At 54.3% G+C, this 23874-nt stretch overlaps 2 protein-coding genes across 6 annotated transcripts; both read left to right on the plus strand.

Moving 5' to 3' along the window:
• Positions 1-1306: 1306 nt before the first annotated feature.
• Positions 1307-16576, plus strand: LSR (lipolysis stimulated lipoprotein receptor). Of its 4 annotated transcripts, none has more exons than XM_080908765.1 (10): positions 1307-1500; positions 2361-2705; positions 8267-8386; positions 11346-11402; positions 11960-12106; positions 14859-15020; positions 15140-15199; positions 15325-15456; positions 15607-16235; positions 16330-16576. In XM_080908765.1, exons 1-10 carry the CDS (start codon positions 1407-1409, stop codon positions 16363-16365), a joined length of 1782 nt encoding a protein of 593 aa, XP_080764891.1. In that variant the 5' UTR covers positions 1307-1406; the 3' UTR covers positions 16366-16576. The 4 variants fall into 4 exon arrangements, with proteins under 4 accessions (XP_080764891.1, XP_080764892.1, XP_080764893.1 ...); XM_080908766.1 differs by having other exon boundaries at positions 15328-15456; XM_080908767.1 differs by lacking the exon at positions 11346-11402.
• Positions 16577-16967: 391 nt separating this feature from the next.
• On the plus strand, positions 16968-22993 carry USF2 (upstream transcription factor 2, c-fos interacting). 2 transcript variants are annotated; one of them, XM_080908269.1, is made up of 10 exons: positions 16968-17519; positions 17788-17834; positions 17949-18067; positions 18217-18417; positions 18758-18908; positions 19004-19091; positions 19403-19461; positions 21927-22021; positions 22113-22241; positions 22323-22993. In XM_080908269.1, exons 1-10 carry the CDS (start codon positions 17458-17460, stop codon positions 22410-22412), a joined length of 1041 nt encoding a protein of 346 aa, XP_080764395.1. In that variant the 5' UTR covers positions 16968-17457; the 3' UTR covers positions 22413-22993. The 2 variants fall into 2 exon arrangements, with proteins under 2 accessions (XP_080764395.1, XP_080764396.1); XM_080908270.1 differs by lacking the exon at positions 18217-18417.
• The last annotated feature ends 881 nt before the right edge of the window (positions 22994-23874 follow it).

The following is a 23874-nucleotide window of genomic DNA, read 5'->3' on the forward strand; positions in this document are numbered from 1 at the left end:
TTTATGAGACCCCTTTGCTTTTGAAAGCCGCCCTAAGGGAAATAAATGGTAGCAGGTGTCAGAGGAGGAAGGGAATTCTGGTAGCTAAACGAGCCATGTGTGAAAGTCTGATTCAGGACCAGCCAGGCCCGTTTGTCTGAAGTCAACTAAGCAAAGTTGGTTGGGGAAGGTCAATCTGGCCAACGTATTTTGAATTTTGCTTGGGAGGGACTACATCAAGGTTCTGAACGGAAGGATGTGGCCTGACACCCTTGTAGAACACAGAGAAAAAAATGGTAGGAAAATGGTAGGTTCCCAACTCACCAGGCAGTGGTCAGTTCATGATCTCCCAGAATGCGTTTCCCCTCGGCGCCACCGGGGAGCAGTAGTGTTGCGCTGAGGACGAGAGCCACTGGCCATGTCCAGGGTGCAGGTGACGGCCTGGGAACCTTTGAACCGAAACAAGTCTGTTGGTCTCCAGTCTTGGCTCAGCGCCTTTAAGCATCAGAACTTCCGGAAGCCTGACTAAGAGCGAGGGACATCCGAGTGGGAGGTGGGAAAGGAACCACAAGTTAGAAAATGAGGGAAGTAAGGAAAGTGCCTAAGTACGACTACAACTTTTTAAAAGGCGCTGTTCCCACGAGCGTCCCCTAGGGGGTCAGAGCATCTCTTCTAGTGAGACCTCATGGATTCCTCGATTCATTCAAATGGGGAGCCCAGAAGACCGCAGCACCTCCCCCACCAGGACGAGAGTGGGAAGGCAGGCGGCGTCACCGATATTCCCCTGCCAGCCAGGACCTGGCTCTGCCTGGCACCTCCCTGAAAGGCGCACCTAGGCCGGTCCATCGGCGCTGGGGACAGGGGTGTGGACCAACAGCGAACAGGTGCGCACAAGGCCCGGCCCCTGTCGGCAGGTGGAGCACGCCCAGAGGGTCTCTGTCCTCAGGGAGTTCGGTCCTTTCAACTTTGCTCAGAGCAGCAGGTGGCTGCACAGGTCGCCTATGGTGCAGGCGCCCTCCTGGCAAAACGGTCACTTGGTTCAGGCCCTGGAGGCAGGAGCGCACCTGAGTCAGCCCACTTCCGGGGAGGGAGGCCCGCAAGGCCCGCCCCCGCCGCCCACCCCCAAGCCCAGCCCCGGGGCTCCCACCCTTGTGTACCTGGGCGGTTCCATTCCCGGGAGTGCGCAGGGGGGTAGAGTGACCCAGAGTGCCACCGCGCACCGGGTCAGTTGTCCCCGGGAAGCCGGAGGCATGAGCTTCGGCCAAGTTCTTCTTGTAGGTTAGAACTCCTCCAGTGCGGGTAAAATGGGCTTGGAATAGGGGCCGGACGCAGCACGCACCCTTCTCCGCCTTGGTGCTCGCCGCGCCCCCTACTCTCCCGATACTTGGGAGGGGACGCGCGGGCACCGTCGCTGCTAGACGGGCGCGATGGCGCCGGCGGCCAGCGCGTGTGCTGGGGCGCCTGCCTCCCACCCAGCCACCGTGGTCTTCGTGTGTCTCTTTCTCATAATTTACTGCCCAGGTAAGGATTGGGGTCCCCGGTGCTGTGGGACAGTGGGAGGGCACTACAGGAGGTGGATAGAGGGCTGCTGTTCACACCAGCCCTGGAGGACCCGGAACGAAGTGGCGGGGAGTCGGAGGGGGGCGGTGATGGTTGGTACCCGGAGTGCAGAGTCGAGATCTCCAGAACCCGTCTGGTTGGGGAGACCCCTGTGTGCCGGAGGAGCGGAGTTTCTTGTGGCGCCCAGCCCGCTCCTCCGCCTTTGTTGGGAGATAACAGGAAGTGAAAACTCTGGTGATCCTAAGCCTGAGAGCTGGACGAAGAAGGGGACCCTTTGTGGGAAGGAGTAAGGGGCTCCGGATCATGAGATAGGCTACCCACTGGGATCTTGGACGCACCCCAAGATTTCTAAGTGTTGGGGTAACGGGGAGAGGTCATGCGAGGGCTGGATCAGGCGAAGAGACGGAGATAAAGTCCCTTGGCTTGGAGTGGGTGTGGAATTGGGGACTCCCCACCCCACCTACCTCCCGGGTATCTGTAGGGTGGACTTTTGAACCTTAAATCATCTTCTGCCGGCCAGCGTTCACCTAGATTGTTTAATGTTGGCTTAGGTGGGGGCCGAGGGTTCCATCCACGTTCCTTTTGAAGAGTCTCTGGGTAGGAGGATGTGGACAGAATATTTCAAGGACCTAGACCGTATGACTACATATTTATTACTTCTCAGCCCCGTGGGTGTATAAAATGGGCATGATTATCCGCCTGCCTCGCCAGTCTCAGGGATTAAGGAACAATTTGCTATACTGTCTAAGTGGTGTGGCTCATCGCTGCCATGGTACCTCCCTGGGCTTGGCTCTCCCTGCTGACTATCCTCTTCTTCTCAGATCCTGCCCGTGCCGTCCAGGTGACTGTGTCTGACCCCTACCACGTAGTGATCCTCTTCCAGCCAGTGACTCTGCCCTGCACCTATCAGATGAGCAACACCCTCACAGTCCCCATCGTGATCTGGAAGTACAAGTCATTCTGCCGGGACCGTATCGCTGACGCCTTCTCCTCCGCCAGTGTGGACAACCAGCTCAACGCCCAGCTGGCGGCGGGCAACCCCGGCTACAACCCCTACGTGGAGTGCCAGGACAGTGTACGCACTGTCAGAGTGGTGGCTACCAAACAGGGCAATGCTGTGACCCTGGGAGACTACTATCAGGGGAGAAGGATCACCATCACAGGAAGTATGTGGGGCATGGTGGGAGGAGGCTCTGTGGGTGGTGGGTTGAGAGTGTTTGAGTGTCCTGTCTTCAGTGGGCTGATGGAGGAAGGAATCCTTTCATTTACCCACCTGCTCACCCATCCAAGCTTCCACGGATCCATTCCCTCACCTGCCCACACTTCCATCCATCTACCCTTCCATCCCATTATCCCACAACAGAGCCCGGACTATATACCAAGTTTGTCCCGGGCTTTGGGAATATAGAAATAAAACCACCAAATCGCCCTCTTAGAGAGCTTAGTATGTTATAAGAGAAGCAGACTAAACATGTAGTGTCAAAAGCTTGTAGACAGAGCAACAACAACAAAAACTTGTAGAGAGTAAACTGGGGGATTTCCTTGGTGATACCAAGATGCCATCAATAAGAAGTAATACTTCAGCCTGCTGCGGTAGCACACTGTAAACCTAGCACTCGGGAGGCTGAGGCAGAAGGATCTTGAGTTTCAAGACCAGCTGCGTGCAGTGAGACCCGAGACCTGCTTTGATTTTTGCCTGCAGTAGGTTGGCAAGTAGTAGACACACAGTCATTGAATAACTCCATCCTGTTGTTGTCATGTTTTCAGAGGTTCCCTAGAGACAAGGGTCTTGCTGGAAGTTACACAGTTGGTAGCAGCTGAGTTTGAACCACTGTAGGCCTAGGCTCCAATCATTCATTCACTCCTTATTTTTGTTCTCTGATGGTGCTAGAGATGGATAGAACCCAGGGCTTGGTATGTGCCAGGCAGAGTTAAGTGGCTAGCTCTACCTCTGAGCCCCGCCCCCAGCCCCTCACTGGGGGATTCTAGGCAGGGGCTCTACCACTGAGTTATAGCCACAGCCACTGACTTGGTGATTGTCAAGGATCTACTGTGTCCTAGGTGCTCTTAGAAGCACTAGGGAAAAAAGGTGGTGAGCAAAATAGCCCAGACCCGTCTCTGTCCCAGACTGCCTTCTAGTGAGAAGACTTAGGAAGACTGAGCAGACCAAGCATGGAGGTGCACACCTCTGACCCCAGCCTGGGGAAAGTGGAAGCAGACAAGGAGTTAAAACCACCCTCAGCTATGTAGCAAGTTGAAAGCCAGCCTGGCTACATGATCCTTGGCTCAGGGTTTTTGTTTTTGTTTTGTTTTTTTAAAGGAAGGTTGAAAGATTTCAGATAACTTTACCAGGGAGGAAGAAAATAGCTTTTAGGTGGTGTGTGTGTGGAACCACTGGGGAGCGCCATCTTTGCCAGCGTGCTTTGAAGGATCCGGAAGGCAGAGGAAAGACAGAGAGATAGCAGTGGGCCAGGGGTGCAGGCTTCCCTGGGTAAAATGGAGGCGTCTCTTCGCTTTACGGGATTGGTTTTAATTCTGTGTAGGAGCACAGGAAGCGGTGGCCCTTGGCTATCGAATGTTCCCTCTGTCCCTGGCAGGACGCAGGTGAAAAGCAGGGCCCCAAGGGATCAGCCTTGCCTTGAATCCCCATGGAAACGCAGCCCTCAGCTTCCGCTGCCTGTGAAGCTGGGAAGAGAGGGCTTCTTGGGAACTACTACCTCCTTCCCCCGGACTAATAATGATCAGGACACCATAAATACAGAGAAATCCTTGAAGACTGGATGGAACTGGATGTGCTTTGGGGGATGCAAAACTCAGTAATGTCTGTCAGGATATATCCTGGGGAAACCTCATAGCCCAGAGCCCTCAAAGACTGGTTGTCTCAAAGCTGGCTTACCTTAGTAGTGGTAGGTAAGTGGCCATATTTTAGAAGTCCCAGTAGCCATGAGAGCCTCCCTTCTCCTCAGCTTCAAGGACAAAGTACTGAAGAGGCACTTAAGAGGTAGACCTCTCGGCTGGTGTCCCGAAGGCCACCTGTCCTCCTACTTTTTGAGAGTGAAAGTAAATGTTACCTTGTCCCCAGCTACTTAGGAGGCTGAGGCTGGTTGTGTACATGTATGTGTAGCAGAAGTTCAAGGTTCAAGGCCATCATGGGACACTTGGTGAAACCTTGTCTCCAATAGTCAAAAGAGGGTGTGATGCATCCTGATGGTACCACTGTACCTGTCTAGTATGGGGTAAGGATGTAGGTTGTCCCCAAGAAATGCAAAAGATAGAAAAAAAGTAGATGCTGGTCTCCCAAGGCCTCTCTTCCACACCTCTTGTCTTGGGTTGCTTGGAGCCATGTGCCCCCCCATCCCGGCGCTCCCATTCTGAGCTGTCCGAACAGGATCCTGGGGGCCTCTGAAATCACGAGGCATCCATCCCTGTGCTGTGTGTAAATGAGGAGTCAGGACATAGCCCAGGCTCTGTTCCCACTGGACACCAGTATCTTGGCCTCTCACCTCACACATGGAATTAATGCCCAGCCCCTGTGATCTTGGGGGCCAGCAGGGACCAGGAACAGGGTGTGCCCCCGCAGGAAGGAGGTGGGCCCAGGCCTGGGGAGTGATCAAAAGAAGCCGGAAAGCCTTCTTTTCATGGGTTCTGCAAACATCTGATGAGCCAAGTACAATACAGCAAGGTCCAGATCTGGTCCTGGAGGCCCCTGGTCTTAATGTCTGGCCTATGTGATCATTTCCCATGGCAGGGGGTTCCTGTTCACGCCTTTGGCTTTGGGAGAGGTTTGCTGTAGAGCACATGGGTCAGGAAGGAGTAATCCAAACCATAGGTCCATGGGGGACAGAACAGCTGTTGGGTGGGCACTCCAGCCAATGAGCATCCCTACCAGCCAATCCCACGGACCCCAGGTCCCCTTGTGGTATCTCCAAGAGCATTTACCATGCTCCAGTTCACAGCACCTGACACCCACTGTTGGAATTGCTGAGTTCAGAGAGCAGCGAAGGAAAATGACTATTTAGGGCGGTCTTCAGTTACTGAGTCTTTGAGGATTCTGTGCATAACACAGCTGTAATCAACAATGGCTAGAAGCCTGACCTTGGAGAGGGAGTCAGTCTTCGCTCCTCCAAGGTTACCCCGGGCAGCCTTCCCAGAGCTGCGCAGCCCCTGCTTCCACGCCTGGCATGTCCTTTATAAAATTCCTTCTTACCATCTGATAGGCAGTGTTAGCTCCAACTCAGTCTGAGGTGCTGTGAGGACAAACGTTCCTCCAGGAAGGTTCTAGATTCCTCTCAGGACTTCTGAACTGTCTGATTGCTGAAGAACTCTGGGAGGCCCAGGCTGGCATTGAACTCACAACCTCGCACTTCAGCCTCCCAAGCACTGGGATTACGTCCGATGCATTCACATCTGGCTCAAGCTTTTGCTTTTGCAGTTTGCGAGCTAACATTCCAGGCCAGCCAGTCTCAAAAGAGAGAGTCGGTCAATAAAGAACTGAACATAACTTTTATGGGGGGAAAAAATGCCAAAACTAAAAAAGAATTATTTAAATGAAGTAAGGGGCGGCATTTGTTTTTTATTTGTACGAGTCTCCTTGGCCTAGCAGCTTTGGCCTGTAGTGAGATTACATGCCACATGGAAAACTCCCTTGAACGTTTCTGAGAGGTGAAGGGAGAAGGCTGGTAGTGCTGTAAAGTAAGTGTGAGCTCGGGGTCCGCTGGAAGGGCCAAGGAACTCCAGGGCCACCCTGTGAGAATCTCCACTTTCTAAGGAAGGTTAATGACACAGTTTCTGGAATATTGGATGCACGTCTCTGTTTTGTTTGTTGCAGCAAAGGGGTTCAGGTGTTCTCACTGTGGTCCAGGCTGGCTTCAAACTCCATCCTTCTACTTTAACCTCCCCAGCGCTGGAGACGTGCCCTCAGCCATGTTGAATGCTTCGTGGGTAGATCAGGTGTTTATCTGATAGACGGATGTCTAGAATTCTAGGATGAGCAATACAAGCTTAGGAAAGGGATAGCCTTTTATAGAGTCAGAGGTAGCTGGGGCTGACTCCGTTTCTTCTGCCATAACGTTTGTCAGAGAAGACAAGAATTCACACGGGAGCAGGGTGAAAAGCTTCAGTGGGCGGGCGATGTGAGTTGGGGTAGCCGGGGAGTGGAAGCTACCTGGAGGGACTTGAAGGATAGTTGAAGGCCACTGGGATTGTGGGGATGACACTGACATAGCTAGTGGCCAGAGATCATGCTGAGGGCTTTGCGGGCCTAGAGATTGTGCTTGGCATCTCCTTTCTGAGGAAGCTTTAGCCCTTAGTAGGTGGTGTCTCCGTGGGAATCATGGATTTGGGCACCCAAAGTTAACTGCTATTATCATGGGTGTGGTGGGCAGGCTCCTGGGCCCATGGGACCAGGTAGGCAGGGAGGTCATCAGGAGCCTGTGGCTGAGAAGACCAAGGTCACAATCCCCTGGGATTCTAATAGCTAAGTGTCTAAGGCAGAGTCTCCAAGCTGAGGCGTCTTGCTAGGTTGATGAAAAGATGTGACTAATTAGGGCCTGAGGAGCAGAGAGGAAACCGGATGTGCTAAAAGACTCTCATTAGTGGTGTCATTAGCAGGCACCTTGCCTGGAGCTGCCCTAGACCAGAGCGTCCCCAAGCCCTGGGACTGACCTGGAATGTGGGGATAGAACGGAAGGAGATGGGCTTGGAACTGGGAGTATCTGGGAGTGTTGCCGGCTCACCCACACCCACTCCTTGGTGCCTAGGCATCTCCTATCTGGGATCTGGCCTAGTTAGCGTGGCTGCCTAGCTTTGCACACCACCCCTAAGACCTGATGAGGGAGATCAGACTTAGCTGGGTAAGAAGCAGGTATCTAGTATGAAAGCATGGGTCCTGGAGTCAAACCGTCCCCTCCTTTGGCTGGATTATGTCATTGCTCCACACCAGATGTCTCGGCCCCAAAGCCACAGTGGTAATTACGTTCGCCTCTAGACTTGGTTTGGGTTTCTCTGTTTTATGTCAGCCCTGGGGATCTAAGGTGTTCTGTGTGCTGGGTGAACATTCTACCACTGAGCCACAGGCCTAGCCTGTGTTTCTTTATTTTGAGATAGGATCATACCACGTAGCCCAAACCTGTTCAGCCTGAGACTATGCTGCCTCAGCCTCTTGAATGCAGGATGAGCAGCCGGTGCCGCCGTGACTAGCACCCAGACATCTTCAAATAACCCGTCTTTGGTGTTCAGAGCAATACATTAAAAAATATGCTCTTGGATGAATGGTTTCATTTTAGCTGGTAGGTACTCTTCTGAAATCCCAACTCTTGGGAGGCTGGAGTGGGAGGAATTTCCAGTTCAAGGCCAGCCTGGGATACAGTGAGATACTGTATCAAACAAACAAAACCTAATGATTTGATACTTATTTCTGTGTGTGAGTGGGTTTTTATTTTTGCCTGTTTATGTCTGTGTACCACATGCTTGCCTGGGGATGTCGGGGGTGGGGGGTGGTATTGGATCCCCTGGAACTGGAGTTAAAGGTGGTTATGGGCTGTCATGTGGGTCCTGGGAGCTGAACCCTGGGGTCCTCAGCAAGGACAACAAGTGCTCTTAACTGATAAGCCATCTCCCCAGCCTCAACCAATGAGGCTCCCTCCTTACGATGTAGGGGGGTCAGCCCCTACTGATCTTAAGGGTGCCCCCCCCTGAGGTGTCTTCACACTGTTTCCTCCTGACCCAGATGCGGACCTGACCTTCGAGCAGACGGCCTGGGGAGACAGCGGAGTGTATTACTGCTCCGTGGTCTCAGCCCAAGACCTGGATGGAAACAACGAGGCGTACGCGGAGCTCATTGTCCTCGGTGAGTGGGGACGGGCTCAGAGGGTGCTGGAAGCAGGGGAGCAGGAGCTGGGATGCCTCTTGTCCACCTTGTGTGTCCACCCTGTCATCCAGCTGGGCCCTGTCGCCTGCTTTGCTCCTTCCCTCACGGCACTGCCAGTCACTTGGGCTTCTCCATGCCCTGCACCCCAGACAGGCCCCTTCCTAACCTCTGTGGCATTTGCAATCGGCCAGAGTCAAAGTTCAGAGTGTACCGAGGACTCTACCTCTAGCTAGTCAACGGTTCTAAACCGCATAGACTTGGGGGTAGGCGTGGTGGATTATGCTTTTAATCCTAGCACTCGGAGGCAGAAGCAGAGGCAGGTGCATATCTGAGCTTGAGGCCAGCCTGGTCTGCATAGCAAGTTCAAGGACAGACAGAGCTACAAAATAGAGAGACCCTGGACAGAGTTAACTGGTAGTGAGAACTTTCCTGAAGTGGAGGTCTGTTGTTCTGGGTCCCTATAGAAAGTAGTGGAATCAGTAACCTCCCCGCTGTCCGGCATTGCTTACAATAACCAATAAAGCAAGTCTGGTATACTGCAAGCCGGTCCATTGTCATTGAGAAGATAATGGCAGGAAAATAAGTCTGCACGAGTTTGGTAAAGTCGTGTATTTTGAGAGGGTGGTGGCCCATTTGGGAGGCCGAATCAATACAATCAGGAACCCCAGGCCAGGGGCTGGAGAGCTGGCTCAGTGGTTAAGAGCACTGACTGCTCTTCCAGAGGTCCTGAGTTCAGTTCCCAAAAACCACAGGGTGGCTCACAACCATCTGTAATGGGATCTGATGTGTCTGAAGACAGCGACAGTGTACTCAGGTTAAAAAAAGGAAAAAAAAAATTCAGAACGACCTGGGCTACATTGAATTTCTGGCTCATCTGAGCTATGCGGTGACTTTCTAGGTAGCCTGGACTAGCTGCTTAAAAAGGAAATAGAGGGGCATTTTATTTTAAATGTAGTCTGATATATTCTGGGTCTGGAAGGCTAGCTGTATAGCTGAGGTTAGACCTACCTTCTGCCACATGTCCAGAGTCACAGTGTACCGAGTCAGTCCCTTGTCCAAACACAAAGTTTGTCTTCTAGCCTTTTGGGGAGCGGTGCTGTGTGTGGAAGTTGGAGTGTGTCTAAAACATGGCAGGGGTAGGGTAGAGTGTCCCCAGGATGTGCAGTCTGGCCAGTCCGAAGCCAGCACATAGTCCTGTGACATGTGCTGGATGTGAGAGAAGCTTTATCCAAACAGTGCCATCCTCATGTGTGAGCAAGGGAAGGGTGGGGACAGGTCCAGAGGTCTCAGGCCACAGCACAGAGGGCAAACGGTGGGCTCCCCTCTCCCCCCGCCCCCCATGACCTCAGGACCTTTGGTGGCAAACATGATCAACGGTTCTTGGAACCACTGAGGATCTCATGAGTTTTCTGCCATGTTTGTGGTCTGTATCTAGTTGTTTATAGTATTAACATGGAACTAGGATTTTAAACAGGGTCTCACTGTGTGGCCCAAGTTGGCTTAAAGGAACAGCCCCTATAACCCCCAAATCTCATCCCTCTTGAGTGCTTAGATTATAATTATAGTATGTGTCATCACAACCTGTTGAAATCCTGCTTTTAGAGTCCCAAGATAACTCAAAACTGGAAGATGTTAGCCACCATGGTGGCGGTGGTGGCGGTGCACCATGGTGGCAGTGGTGGTGGTGAGGGAGCGAGGGAGCCTGTGGAAATCCCAGCTTTGCTCTCCAGGGAAAAAGTATACCTAGTGTTTACACAGTTTTGGCTTCTTGAACCACATTGGTATTTATTGTGAGGCAGGACCCCATGTAACCTTCACTACATAGCTAAGGGTGTTTTAAACTCCTGGTGCTCCTGCCTCAGCCACCGAGTGCTGGGATTAGAGATACACACCGTCACACCCAGCTGTCAAGCACACGTGTGCTCCTGTTGGGCACAGGGCCTCCACCGTACCCTAGAGAAGGGTCTTGAAATGTGTGGGACCTGATTTGTGAACAGAACTCAAGTTTTCCTGGGTCACAGAATCGGGGCCATATGATTTTAATGTGCCTCCATGGCAAATTACTCCACGGGGGGTGGGGGGGATTGCTGTGGACTGGAGTGTAGTTAGGTGGTAAAGCACATGCTTAGTTAGCAGTCATGAGGTCCTGGGTTCAAGCCCCAGCACTTCCAAAAGTAGATACATTGTATTTTGCAGTTGTGTCCCTATAAAGAATTCATTGATATACTTGGTATCCTTTTTTTTCATACTTTACTATTTAGGTTTTAATACATTTATTCTTTGGTAAGTTCATACAATATATAAAGTTTTGGTTATATGCATGTACATAACCCACTCCCTACCTCCAACTTGCCCCAGATACGCCCAACATGTTTCTCTTCCAAACTCATTCCTTTTTTTAAAAAAAATAGCTTATTGAGTCCAGTTATTATTCACTCTATTTTCATGGGGATGTGGCCATTCACTGGAGTATGGGCAAACCTACCTGACTTCCCCCTATAGCCATAAGTTGCCCAAAGTTCCTCATTTTGAGCCCTGAATGATAACTTATGCCTATAATCTGGGAACTCAGGAGGCTGAGGCAGCAGGAGTGATTCAAATTCAAGGCCAACCTGAACTACACTGTGAGGCTGCTTCAAACAATAAATACTTGGTGGGCTCTAGGGTTCACAGAGTTCACCTGACAGGACTTGTGTAGGTGGGAGAGATGACGGGCCAGGCTGAGACCCACCCTTTAGGATGGATCCACACTTATGTGATGGGGCTCTTGTGGCAGGGTGGGAAGTATGCCTCTGGCCTTGACTATCCTAAGTCACCATTGTCTCCCTTTCTGTTTGGGACATGTTTTCCACTGACCAGTTGAAGCTGGCTGTTCTTAAGAGCGATGGCTTGGGCTGGCCATGGCCAACATAATTTTGTTTCTCTTTTGTCCCTCCAGGCAGGACCTCAGAGGCCCCTGAGCTCCTACCTGGTTTTCGGGCGGGGCCCTTGGAAGGTATGGGGTGGAATCCCTGGTGGGGCTTCTCTGGTCCCCATAGACTGCTTCTGTTCCTAGTTACCCTCCCTACCCCCTAACTACTTCTTGCTGGAGACCTCCACTAAACCTGCCCCATTCTGTGACATCTAGTGGCCTGGCTGTGGGCTTGGGGTGGTCTGGGCTGGTTGAAGAGGTTCTGGGGCATAGGCAAGGGGCTCGAGTGACTGGTGCCTGCTGTGTTCTTCTGGGGCTCGGGTATGGGCCGTGGCTCCTACCCCTCCTGAAGGCTGTTTGTGTTGCTCCCTCCAGACTCCCTCTTGCTTTCTGCTTTGTCTGTTTGAACTCAGGATAAGGTCTCTGATGTGGGGGACTGAAGCAGGCTGGGGCGGGGGGGGGGGGTGTTGGTGTCCCTCTGTTGCTACGCCCTCGTCTTGGGCACAGAGAACCAAGCTGTAGTTGCAGGTTCTCTGAGGAGCTTTGCATAGTTCCGTCCCAGCACTGGCTCCACAGCACCCTGTTGGGCACTGGGGTTCCTCAGCCTTCCCAGCTCAGGGACCGTTCTCCTCCTTCTACAGATTGGCTCTTTGTGGTCGTGGTCTGCCTGGCGAGCCTCCTCCTCTTCCTCCTCCTGGGCATCTGCTGGTGCCAGTGCTGTCCCCACACCTGCTGCTGCTATGTCAGATGCCCCTGCTGTCCAGACAAGTGCTGTTGCCCTGAGGCCCGTAAGTTCCCCCGTACCTGCTCCCCCCACGGGAACTCTGCTGGGCACGTTACCCTGCCTTCCAGATCTGGAGACTAAGGCAGTGCGCGAAGCAGACCCTGTAGAACCTGTTATATTTCCCATTATCATTCAATTACTTCAGCTTTTAATTTCCTTTATTTTGAGGCTCCCCTTATTCCGAGTGCTAAGCAAACACTGCCGCTGAACTACAGCCCTAACTCATGAGGGTTTTTTAAACAAACAAACAAAAAAAAAAAAAACACACACACACACACACAAAAACCCAAAAACAAAAAAACCTAATAATAATGTCTAACATTCCAAGATATTAAAATATCACAGGAAGGTAGGGCTCCCATTAAGAAACAAAATCCAAGTGGGTGTGGCAGTGTTCCTAGGCAATCCCAGCACGGTGGAAAGATAGGAAGATCTGAAGCTTGAAGCTTGCCTGGGCTACACAGGGTCCTGTCTCAAACAAAGCAGAAACCTCAAGTGGAAAGGTAAGAAACTAAATGCAGTTCGTAGGGTAAGCAGCACACCACTCAAGCTGCACATCCTGTGGAGTCTCTGTCAGATGTCTCCCTCACATCCAAGGGGGGCTGGGAAGAAGCAGTAGTTTAATTTCCCTGTGCTCTTTAAATTCCCCCTGGGAGGCTGTCTGGATACCTGTGCACCCTGGTGCACAGCCCACAGAAGAGAACAGGCCAAGCGGGACTTTGAGGCCAGCTAGGTGAGGTACCTAATGGGCAGAGCTCTGCACAACAGGACCTTGGAGGTTTGCGTGTGGAGAGCATTTGGTGGGGCCCACAGAACATGCTTCACACCTGTCCCTGTTGGACAGTGCCACAAGCCGATGCGCAGGTCAGGGAGGCCTGCTGTGAGCCAGGCTCCCTTCTCTATTAGGGACCCAACTTGTTGACTTCCAAACACTAAGAGACAACTGTGAAGGTGCCAGGAGGAAGCTGCTCTCAAGGAGGAGCTTTCTCCGGTCTTACTGGCCATGCTGATGTGACCCGTGGGTCCATTTTACAGATGCAAGGGAACCCCAGGAGCTGTGAGCACCAAGACTGGGGCTGGGCCCATCTAGACTCCATTGTCACATACCCAGGAACCCATTGCTTCCCCATGGGAGTTTCTTCCTGTCCTCTCTGCCCCAGTTCCTTACTGCCTTATAGGAAGTATCAGCCTGCTGCTAATTATAACCTAGCCAGTCACTTAAATAAACTTAATTAATGGAGGGTCCCCACATGGACAGAGGAGAGCACTTAAGTTTTCTGCTCCCCAAATTAGAGGAAGCCTGAAGCGTCCCAAGGGGAGTCCCGTCGTAACTTCTGCTTTGAACGAGCATGCTAAGGAAGCACTCTACCACTGACCTGCATTCCCAGGCCTCTTTTTACTTATTTCAAGACTGCATCTTCCCAACTCAGGCTGGCTGGCCTCAAAACTATGGAGCCCTTCAAGCCTGAAGAGATTAGCTGGGCATGGTGTGACACGCCTTTGCCCCCCACACACACACTCTGAGTTCAAGGCCAGCCTGATCTACAAAGCAAGTTCCAGGACAGCCAGGGCTGTGACACAGAAACCCTGTCTTGAAAAAACAAACAAAAGACTCAGTGGTTAAAAAAAAAAAAAAACAAAAAACACTTGCTCGAATGGGAAGGACCAGAATTGGATTCTCAGCCCAGCACCTCCCACTTCAGGGCTCTTATCCTCAGGCCTCTGCAGGCACCTACACTCAAGACGCACACATCCACATCCCTAACGTGCACACACAATTAATGGAAGCCAGGGCTGGTAACATGGCCAAGCCTGCAGCAGACATCTGGTCTCTAGTATCTCTGCAGTGAAGGGGAGCAAATTTCTGCAAGTGGGCTTCTAACTTACACACACACACACACACACACACACACACACACACACACGATGAATGGGAATAGTAATGCTGGTGAGAAAAGACAAAAATCCTCTAGCTCCAATAGACCTTGACCAGTAATCCCCCTGCCTCAGTCTCCTGGGTAGCTGGTATTTGCCACCCAGCCTCTAGCCCTTGAACTGTCACGCTAGAATCAGCTGGGTGGGGATGGCCAATCGTTAGAAACATGAGGGGGTACTATATTACTCTAGGGTGTAGGCAAGGTAACTTCCAGGGCCCCCTGTGTGTCCTTGTCTTGTCCACTTACTGCATCTTGGGGGTGACAGGATGTTATGAACCCAACAGACGTGACTTTTCCACAGTATGGGCCAGGTTGCCCCAGCTTATGGGGACAGTAGTTGGCCCCGGACCGGGACTTTGTTTATGTAAAAAGTGACTTTGCCTACTAATGCCTTTACATACAGACCTGTCCTTGGTTTCTATGGCCACTGAGGCAGGAGGATTACAAATTCAGGTCTATCTTGGCCACAGAGTTTAAGACTCTTCCTCAGCCACCTATGATTCCCTGTCTCAAGATAAGGAGGAGGGAAGGGGCTGAAGTTGGGAATGTGGCTCAGTGGAAGTCTGAGGTCCTGCAGACAGAAGGACACATGAAGTCTTTCCATCGTCAGCTGTTGGCAAGCCACCATGTGTAGACTGGGGCCCTGATGTATCAGTGTGCACCGCTGGTCTCAATGCCTCGAGAAGTCAGGACTTGGTGAAGGCTGTGTCCCCTAGCCTAGAGTACCACAGGGATAGTGCGGAGGGGCAGAACCATGTCTCCCAGAATCCCATTCCAGCACAGCTTCTGATCACTTCTCATTCCAACCTGCCTTCGCAGTGTATGCTGCCGGCAAAGCAGCTACCTCAGGTGTCCCGAGCATCTATGCCCCCAGCATCTATACCCACCTCTCTCCTGCCAAGACCCCACCACCTCCGCCTGCCATGATTCCCATGGGTCCTCCCTATGGGTACCCTGGAGACTTTGACAGGAATAGCTCAGGTGAGGCCTGGGGGAAACCAGACAAGGGGTGGGATGGGGCTGGAAGGGAGCATGGGAGATTGGGAGTGCCCAACTCTGCTCCAAATGGCAGGCAGTCACTGACAACCAATCTCTACTAGTCGGTGGCCACAGCTCCCAGGTACCTCTGCTGCGTGAAGTGGATGGCAGTGTCTCTTCAGGTAAGGGACCTGTTGTTGTTATTTTGAAGTGGTTGTGCCTGTGGGGGGGGGAGGGGCAGAGAGGGAGGGTTGACCCATATGCATCTATCGCCCCCCCCCCAAACCAATCACCTTGTTCCTCTCAGAAGTACGAAGTGGCTACAGGATCCAGGCTAGCCAACAAGATGACTCCATGAGGGTCCTATACTACATGGAGAAAGAGCTAGCCAACTTTGACCCTTCCCGGCCTGGCCCTCCCAATGGCCGAGTGGAACGGGGTGAGCTGCGGACCTGAGGGGGATGAAACACGCTTGCTACCGATCCTGCACAGACAATCCTTGCCTGCGGAGCTCCTAGGGGAGGGTGTGAGCATATGGGTGTTGAGGCTAGACCCTCCTTAGTACCAGCAGTATCTCCTTTCTCCACAGCCCTGAGTGAAGTAACCTCCCTCCATGAAGATGACTGGAGATCCAGGCCTTCCAGGGCTCCTGCCCTCACCCCCATCAGGGATGAGGAGTGGGATCGACACTCACCCCGGAGTCCCAGAATGTGGGAGCAGGAACCCCTTCAAGAACAACCAAGGGGTGGTTGGGGGTCTGGGCGGCCTCGGGCCCGCTCTGTGGATGCTTTAGATGACATCAACAGGCCTGGCTCCACTGAATCTGGACGGTCTTCTCCCCCAAGTAGTGGACGGAGAGGACGGGCCTATGCACCTCCAAGAAGTCGCAGCCGGGATGATCTCTATGACCCTGACGATCCTAGGGACTTGCCACATTCCCGAGATCCCCACTATTACGACGACATCAGGTCTAGGGATCCACGTGCTGACGCCAGATCCCGTCAGCGATCCCGCGATCCTCGGGATGCTGGCTTCAGGTCCCGGGACCCTCAGTATGATGGGCGACTATTAGAAGAGGCTTTAAAGAAAAAGGGGTCTGGAGAGAGAAGGAGGGCTTACAGGGAGGAAGAAGAGGAAGAGGAGAGCCACTATCCCCCAGCACCTCCGCCTTACTCAGAGACTGACTCGCAGGCCTCGCGGGAGCGGAGGCTGAAAAAGGTGAGCTGAGATCCTCTCACTTAAGACCTTCAGGACCCCCCCCCCCCTCCCACAGCCCATACGCTCAACAGCTTTTTCTTTTCTCCTTTTGCAGAATTTAGCCCTGAGCCGGGAAAGTTTAGTCGTCTGACCCCACGTTTTGTATGTAGCTTTTATACTTTTTTTTTTAAATTGGAAGATTGATAAAACTTCACGAAGCCTAATAAAATGCCTAATCACAAGCTCTAAGCATCTGTTTTGCTGCGCGAGCTGGGAGGAGTGGGACCAGCGAAAGAAGGGACCAGACAGGCCTTCTGCTTTCTCCTTGGCCAGCCTCTTGGAGTACGTGCCCCATGCCGCCTCCGCCCTGCCCCGCCCCGACGTGCGCATGCGCCCTGCGCCCTCGGGAGCGCGCAGCCCCGCTCCCCAGCCTCCCCGGCTCCTCTACGACCTACTTTGCAGTCTTCCAACCCCGTGCCCCGGCGATCTGAGCCCCGCGTCCCTGTTGCCGGGCGTTTAACCGGGCCTGCGTTCCAGCCCGTGGTAGTCCCTTGTAGAGTCCCCGGGCCTGTGCGTGTGCGCGCCGGGCCGCCACCGGAGCCAGACAGCGCGCGTTCCCCGAGGCCTGCCCTCCCCCTCCCGCGCGCGCGCCCGTCCCGGGATCGCGCCGTCGCCGCCACCGCGCGCGCGCAGCTCCAGTAAAGGAGGAAAAAAAAGGGGGGGGGGAGAGAGAAAGGGGGGGGCTGATAGAAAGCGGCGGCAGCTGCAGCCACGATCCGCCGCCGGACCGGGCCAGGCCGGGCGGCGGGCGCGAGAGCGGCGATCTGGGCCACAGGGCGGCCGCCATCCGGGCAGGGCCGAGTTGAAAAAAAAAAAAAAAAAAGCTCAAGTCGCGGCGGCGGCGGCGGCGAGCGCTCAGGGAAGCAGGCCCCAGGCCGCGTGCGGCGGGCCGGCCGGCGGGCGGGCGAGCGGGGGGCAGCTGAGCTGTAGCCCGGAGCCTCGCGCCGCCCGGAGCCGGCGGCGGGCGGAGGCGGCAGGAGGAGGCGGCAGCTGCAGGAGTAGCGGCGGCGGCGGCGGCGGCATCTCCTCCTCACATGACCCCACTGTTTGTCCCCGTGATCAGCGCGAGCGGCTCCCGTGTCTCCTCCGTCCCCTCCTGCTGCGCGGCGTGAGCGCCGGGCTCGGGCCCCCCCGGCCGCCCGCCCCCTCCCCTCCCTCCCCTCCCCTCCCCCCCACCCCCCCCATGGACATGCTGGACCCGGGTCTGGATCCCGCTTCCTCGGCCACCGCTGCTGCCGCCGCCAGGTAAGCGCGCCGACAGCTCGCGCCCCTCCGCGCGCCCTGGGCCCCGGCCCCTCCAGCCCGGCGCGCGGGGGCCGCCATGATCCCGGAGCGGCCTCTGGGCCCGGCTCAAAATGGAGGCCGCAGGGAGGGGAGCCGGGCGGCCGGGGCTCGGCAGTAGTATTGACCCTGCCGGGGGCCGGGCCTGGAGGGCGGGCGGCGGGCCACTGCGCCCCGGCGAGGGGTGCGGGCCTCGCTGACCCCGGGCCCTGCCCCTCGTGTGCCCCCGCAGCCACGACAAGGGACCCGAGGCCGAGGAGGGCGTTGAGCTGCAGGAAGGTGAGTGTTTGCGGGGGCCACGGGGGCTGCGGCCCGCGCCGGGGTTGCAGGCCGGGGACACCGGGAGGCCCCGCGCGCCCACTGAGCGTGCCCCCTGCCCTGCTGCCCCCACAGGCGGGGACGGCCCGGGGGCTGAGGAGCAGACGGCGGTGGCCATCGCCAGTGTCCAGCAGGCGGCGTTCGGCGACCACAATATCCAGTACCAGTTCCGCACAGAGAGTAATGGAGGCCAGGTGAGGCGGCCGTGGGCCGGGAGCCCGGAGGGCCAGCGCCGGGGCGAGCTGAGGGAGGGCAGAACGCGTGCGGCGGGACAGGGAGAGCCTCCGACCTGTCCCCCACTCGGGCCCCAGCGTCGGTCTCGTCGCTCTGCCGCCCCCTGCAGGTGACATACCGCGTAGTCCAGGTGACTGATGGTCAGCTGGACGGCCAGGGCGACGCGGCCGGCGCAGTCAGCGTCGTGTCCACCGCTGCCTTCGCGGGGGGGCAGCAGGCTGTGACCCAGGTGGGTGTGGACGGGGCAGCCCAGCGCCCCGGCCCTGCCGCTGCCTCCGTACCCACAGGTCCCGCAGCACCCTTCCCGCTGGTAGGTGGCCCGCAACTTATGGGGAGGGACAAGGGAGGGGGAAGGGGGGCGTATGACACAAATGATGTTCTCCGTGCTGGCAGGCTGTGGAAGGCCTGGTCAAAGTTTTGCACAAGCGTTGGATAGGTCTTTTGGAGTTTTTCTCAGTAAAACAGGAAAACTTCTTTGAGAAAAGAATCGAGCTAATGATAGTTGAATCAGACTAGACAGAACGGCACAGGCATTGGGCTCCCACGGCCCCCCCTCCCAGTCTCACAATATAGTAAACAAACACCGATACCAATAACAAAGGTGGGATAGCAGGGTTGGCTAAGGACGGCCTATGTGTACTCCTCCCTAGGCTGTAATTCAAAATCCATTCAGCAATGGTGGCAGCCCAGCGGCCGAAGCTGTCAGCGGGGAGGCACGGTTTGCTTATTTTCCAGCATCCAGCGTGGGCGATACCACAGCTGTGTCTGTTCAAACTACAGACCAGAGCCTACAGGCCGGAGGTAAGGGGGGGAGGGTCCCGAGGGTAAAGCTAGGGAAACCACTTAAGCAGTTCCAGCTTGATGGGTTACTCATGCTCACTTGCTGTCTCCTGCAGGCCAGTTCTATGTCATGATGACACCCCAGGATGTGCTTCAGACAGGAACACAGAGGACAATTGCACCCCGGACACACCCCTATTCTCCGTATGTACCAATTCCACTGTTGGAGTCAGAGGGTGGGGGTGGGAATTGCTGGGCTGGGGTATGGGTTTTGTTAGCTTTTGCTTCTGAAGGATCAGCTGTCTTTGTTGTTGGGTTTTTTTGTTTTTTTTTTTTTTCTATTTCTTCCCTCTCTTCACGAGGATTTATTTTGCAAAGAAAATTGTGATGGGATGGAGCGCTAAATCAGAGGTAGAGCGCTTGCCTAGCATTTTGCAAAGCCCTGGACCCTGAAAGCAAAAGGTGTTTGTCAAGCCTGAGAACTTGGTAGATGCTCTTTTCCCCTTGTGTTTTAGGAAGATTGATGGAACCAGAACTCCTCGAGATGAGAGAAGAAGAGCTCAGCACAATGAAGGTAAGGATGGTGGAGTGGCCCTGGGTGCTTTGAGCCCATTGCCTGCCATGTCCAGATGCTGCAGAGGCGCGTGTGGAGTGGGTGGGTCGGTGCTGATGGCTGAAGGACGGCAAAAAAGATGGAGGACGTACATTGGGTTTGGCCAGATATTTTATCTTGCCTAGTCTGTGATTTTGATTGGTTGGCCATCTTCTTGAAGAGGTGGACCCCAAATCTGCACATGGGTTTTGACTTCATTAGCAAGCTCCTTGTCCTCCATCTGTAGCTGGGCAGCCTCTGGCCAGCTAAGACCAGTGGCTCCTTCTCTACCCGGAAGCTACCTGTTCCACCCTGAGGTCTTTTGTCCTCTAGTGCTGTTCCTTGGTCTCTCCCAGCCTTGATTGGTCACCACTGCTAAGCACATAGCAGCACTCAGGGTAAGAAAGTTCTGATACCCAAACAGCCATCACTCAACAAATATTTACTGACCCTGGATCCCAGGCAGGGCAGGGCAACAGAGCACAGGCCCTGTGCCAAGTCTGCAGCCTGACCTAGAGAATCCGTCAGAATTGTACCGAAGGACAGCTGTGGCTGAGGGATTGCTAAGGTGCTGAAGTGAGGTTGCCCTCGGAAGGTTTTTCTGGGAGCTTGGCAGGTAGAGGGATACACAGGCTGAAGGGAGTGAAGTTCTTTCAAGGGTACTGTTGGCTTGTTGCTAAACTTCTGTGCACTTTCAGAATGAGCCAGGGTGAAGTCCTCAGGTGTCCAGACAAGACCCTAAGACTTGGGGGTACTTTGATGTAAAGGGGGAGGCATTGCTATTCTAAGTGGCAAGCTCAGACTTTGAGCCACTTCGTACATTCCCATGCCAGCCTCTAGACCTCAAGATACCAGCAGAGACAAGGTCTGGGCTCTCAGTGCTCAATGGTAGGAGACAGGGTGCACACGGCTGCCATTCGCTCTCAGCATGCCAGAGCTCTGGACGAGAGAAGGCTGAGCGAGTGGAGAGTTGTCAAGACATGCTCAGAGGCCTCTCTTGGGATCTGAGAAGCATAGATAAGTGTCTGGGCCCAAAGACACAGCCGCTTTGAGGAAGAGCAGAATGGGGGAAGGGAAAGAGGAAGGTCTTAGTGCTGGGGAAACCTACCAGGCTGGCTCACAAAGAGTCTTTAGGAGCTCTTCCCTAATTGGTTTTCCTGACCCTGGGGATGTAGTTTGATCATGGGGAAACCATCATGGGGTCTGTGTGTGGATTCAGAATAAGAAGACGGGAAACCAAAACATAGGACTGTTAGAGATGACGTCTGGAAAGGCAGAGGCCTGGTCTGAAGTGTTGGGATTTGTAGGATGGGTATAAGGAGTTGGAATCAGGAGCTGCTAGGTGGAGGCCTAATACCTGGGTCAGGTGGCTTTGAAGGAAAAGGGTAAGCTGGGGCTTGAGGTTGTTTTGAGTGTGATTTGGGGAAATTTGATGGTCCTTGGGCTGTTACAGCTCCTCTGCCCAACTGGGATTTGGTGTCAGTCTTTGCACCTGTGTTGTCCAGTGTAAAGTGACATGATACAACTCAGTTTTCTTTACAAGGCCCCAGCCCTAACTCTAGCCTCCCACTGAGCTTGCCTCAGGCTGTGGCAGCCTATAGTGGGCATGGGAGGGGTCACTGTGCCTCACCCTGGATTGTTTTTCCGCTTCCAATAACCTCAGCCCCTCCGTCCAGCCCTGTAGCCTCTAACCTATAGAAGGTTTGAACCACCATCTGCCTGTCCTCCTTGTGACTTGGCAGTCTAGCCTACCAGACTGGCTCCACTGAAGGTCACCTGTGACAGCCTCGTTGCCAAATCTGCTGGCTTCTTCCCTGTCGAAGCTCCAAACACCTGCTATGACAGTTTACCTCATCTCCACCTCCACTACTTTTGGGAATGTTGTTCCTCCTCCTCCTCCTGTTTTTTTCTTATTCTCGTTCCCTGTTTGTTTGTTTCTCCCATTTCTACAACAACCTGGTAGTCTTAACAGGCTCTCTAGGCTGAGCCCTGGGGGTCACAGGAGAGGTCCCTGGGCTGTCTTTGCAGTGAGGCCCTCAGAACTGGAAAGCAGCATTCACAGGTGTTCCTCAAGGTCTGGGCCTGAGTTCCTTTTCCATTTCCTAGTAAGCACCAGCCAGAGGGACACTAAAGGTCTAGTTGTCATGCCCCTAACACTCATCCCCAGCACCAGAGTCTTTTTTTTTTTTAAGTTGCCTCTTCCCATCCTCCTGGGGCTTGGCCCTGGCCTCTGAAATTACCCCTCAAAATCTCCGATGTCTGGTCGTCCCCGAGACTTCTGATACCTGTGTTGTCCTTACAGAACGCACTGTCTGCCTTCGTGAGAGGCCCGAGTCTGCTTCCAGAAGTGAGGCAGGCTGGCTTTCAGAGCCATGGCTGGGCATCCTATGCCACACTAGTTTCCGTGAGTCTGTCCATAGAGCCATGATTGTCACTGTTTCCTGCAGTGGAGCGGAGAAGGAGGGACAAGATCAACAACTGGATCGTCCAGCTTTCAAAAATCATTCCAGACTGTCACGCAGACAACAGCAAGACAGGAGCGGTGAGTGTCCCCAGTCCCTTCCGGAAGTCGGGCTAACACCAGGCGTAGGAGCTGTTCTATCCTGACTCTTGCCTGCTGCCCTCTGCTCCAGAGTAAAGGGGGCATCCTGTCCAAGGCTTGCGATTACATCCGGGAGCTCCGCCAGACCAACCAGCGCATGCAGGAGACCTTCAAGGAGGCAGAGCGACTGCAAATGGACAATGAGCTCCTGAGGCAGCAGGTGGGTACAGGCCTGGAATCCACGGGGGCCCAGTGTGCCAAGGCCTAACCCTGGCTCCCATGTCCCCCGTGGTGCCTGCAGATCGAGGAGCTGAAGAACGAGAATGCCCTGCTTCGAGCCCAGTTGCAGCAGCACAACCTGGAAATGGTGGGCGAGAGCGCCCGGCAGTGACACCCGTCGGCTCACCCTTCAGCTGCTGCTGGCCTCTGCTGCCCCTCCCCCAGCCCTTAGCACAGAGAGGGAGATGCCCCTCCCCAAGCTGCGTTTTTTTATAGTAGATTTTTAACAAAAACAAGGAGACATAATGCATTTCTGTTGATACATTGCCCACTACCCTCCCCCATGCGGAAACCATGTCCACCTGCCCATCTGTCCGTCAGCCTCCCTTCTCGTCCTCACCAGCCCATCGCTTATAGTGGGCTCATCAGGAGGAACAAGGGAGGAGGACAGAGGCCCCGCTGCCCGCTGCCTCCTTGGTCTCTAGAGGTATTGAGACAGGGTGCTTATGGGAAAGAGGGAGCTTTGGGGACGGGGGCCTTCCCTGGGGCCTGGACCTATGCAGGGAGGCCATGCCCCCCCCACTCCTCTTGTTTCTGGATCCCTGCTCCCCTCTGGGTGTGTGTGTGTGTGTGTGTGTGTGTGTGTGTATGTATGTGAGTGTGTGCGTGCGTGTGTGTTTTAATTTTCTTTATGGAAAATCGACAAAAAATAGAGAGAGAGGTATTTAACTGCAATAAACTGGCCAGTGTGGCCCCGCCTTGTCTGTCTGTGTGTCCATGTTAGGCATGGGGTCGAGTACTAGTCCTAGGGTCTTCTCGGGGTCTAAGCTTCAGTTATACTGTGGCTGTGTGACAGTAGCTGCAGGAGTCAGCTGAGGCTCTGGGGTGCAGATTAGGGGTATGGGGACTGGGGTCAAGGACATACCCCCTGGTGTTAGAGGGGAGGCTGGAGTCTCCTAGGTCAGTTCTTGAAAACAGGGCTGGTGAGTATCCCCGGGCTCTGGGGCTGAGGCCCTCCCCTCTGTACCAGCCAATGATGGGGCCTGGCCTTGAGCCCCCCACCCCCAAGAGAGGGCAGATGGCCAGAAAGCCAGGCTTGGCCCGGCAGTCTGTCGCCTCGAATTGTAGCTCTGGCGCCTGTGTCGTGACCCCTGCCCTTGGTTGATGATGAAACCTGTCCTGAGCAGCCACAGTGATGCCTGGCGGGGTCGGGGAATACCATCATGTCCCCAAAAGACTGGCTCACCATTCCCAGGATCTAGGCCTGCCTGTCAGTTTCCCCTTGCTGTACACATCGTACCTTGTCACAACCTCAGTACTCCTTATGGCTTCTGGTATCTTGAGAACCCTGTCTTTGCCCTTACCACTTCCTAAAGCCCTCTTTGAGGGAACATGTGGGACAAATGTGCCCCAGTGAGCAGCCACCTGATAGAAGCATTCCCAGGCTCTGGAGTCATAGTTTGATAATGTCTCAGGCTTCATACACCAAGGGTCCAGGTAACAGACAACACCACACGGGCTTTAGCAGTTCCCCAAGAACCAGCTCGAAAAGCCCGAGAGTACCAATCTGGTATATGTATTCCAGCATGACACGGGGAGGCTCTGGCATATTGCCACTGCCCTTGGAGCTGTGT

This window comes from Micromys minutus (assembly GCF_963924665.1).
Source record: "Micromys minutus genome assembly, chromosome: 32".
Lineage (NCBI taxonomy): Eukaryota > Metazoa > Chordata > Mammalia > Rodentia > Muridae > Micromys > Micromys minutus.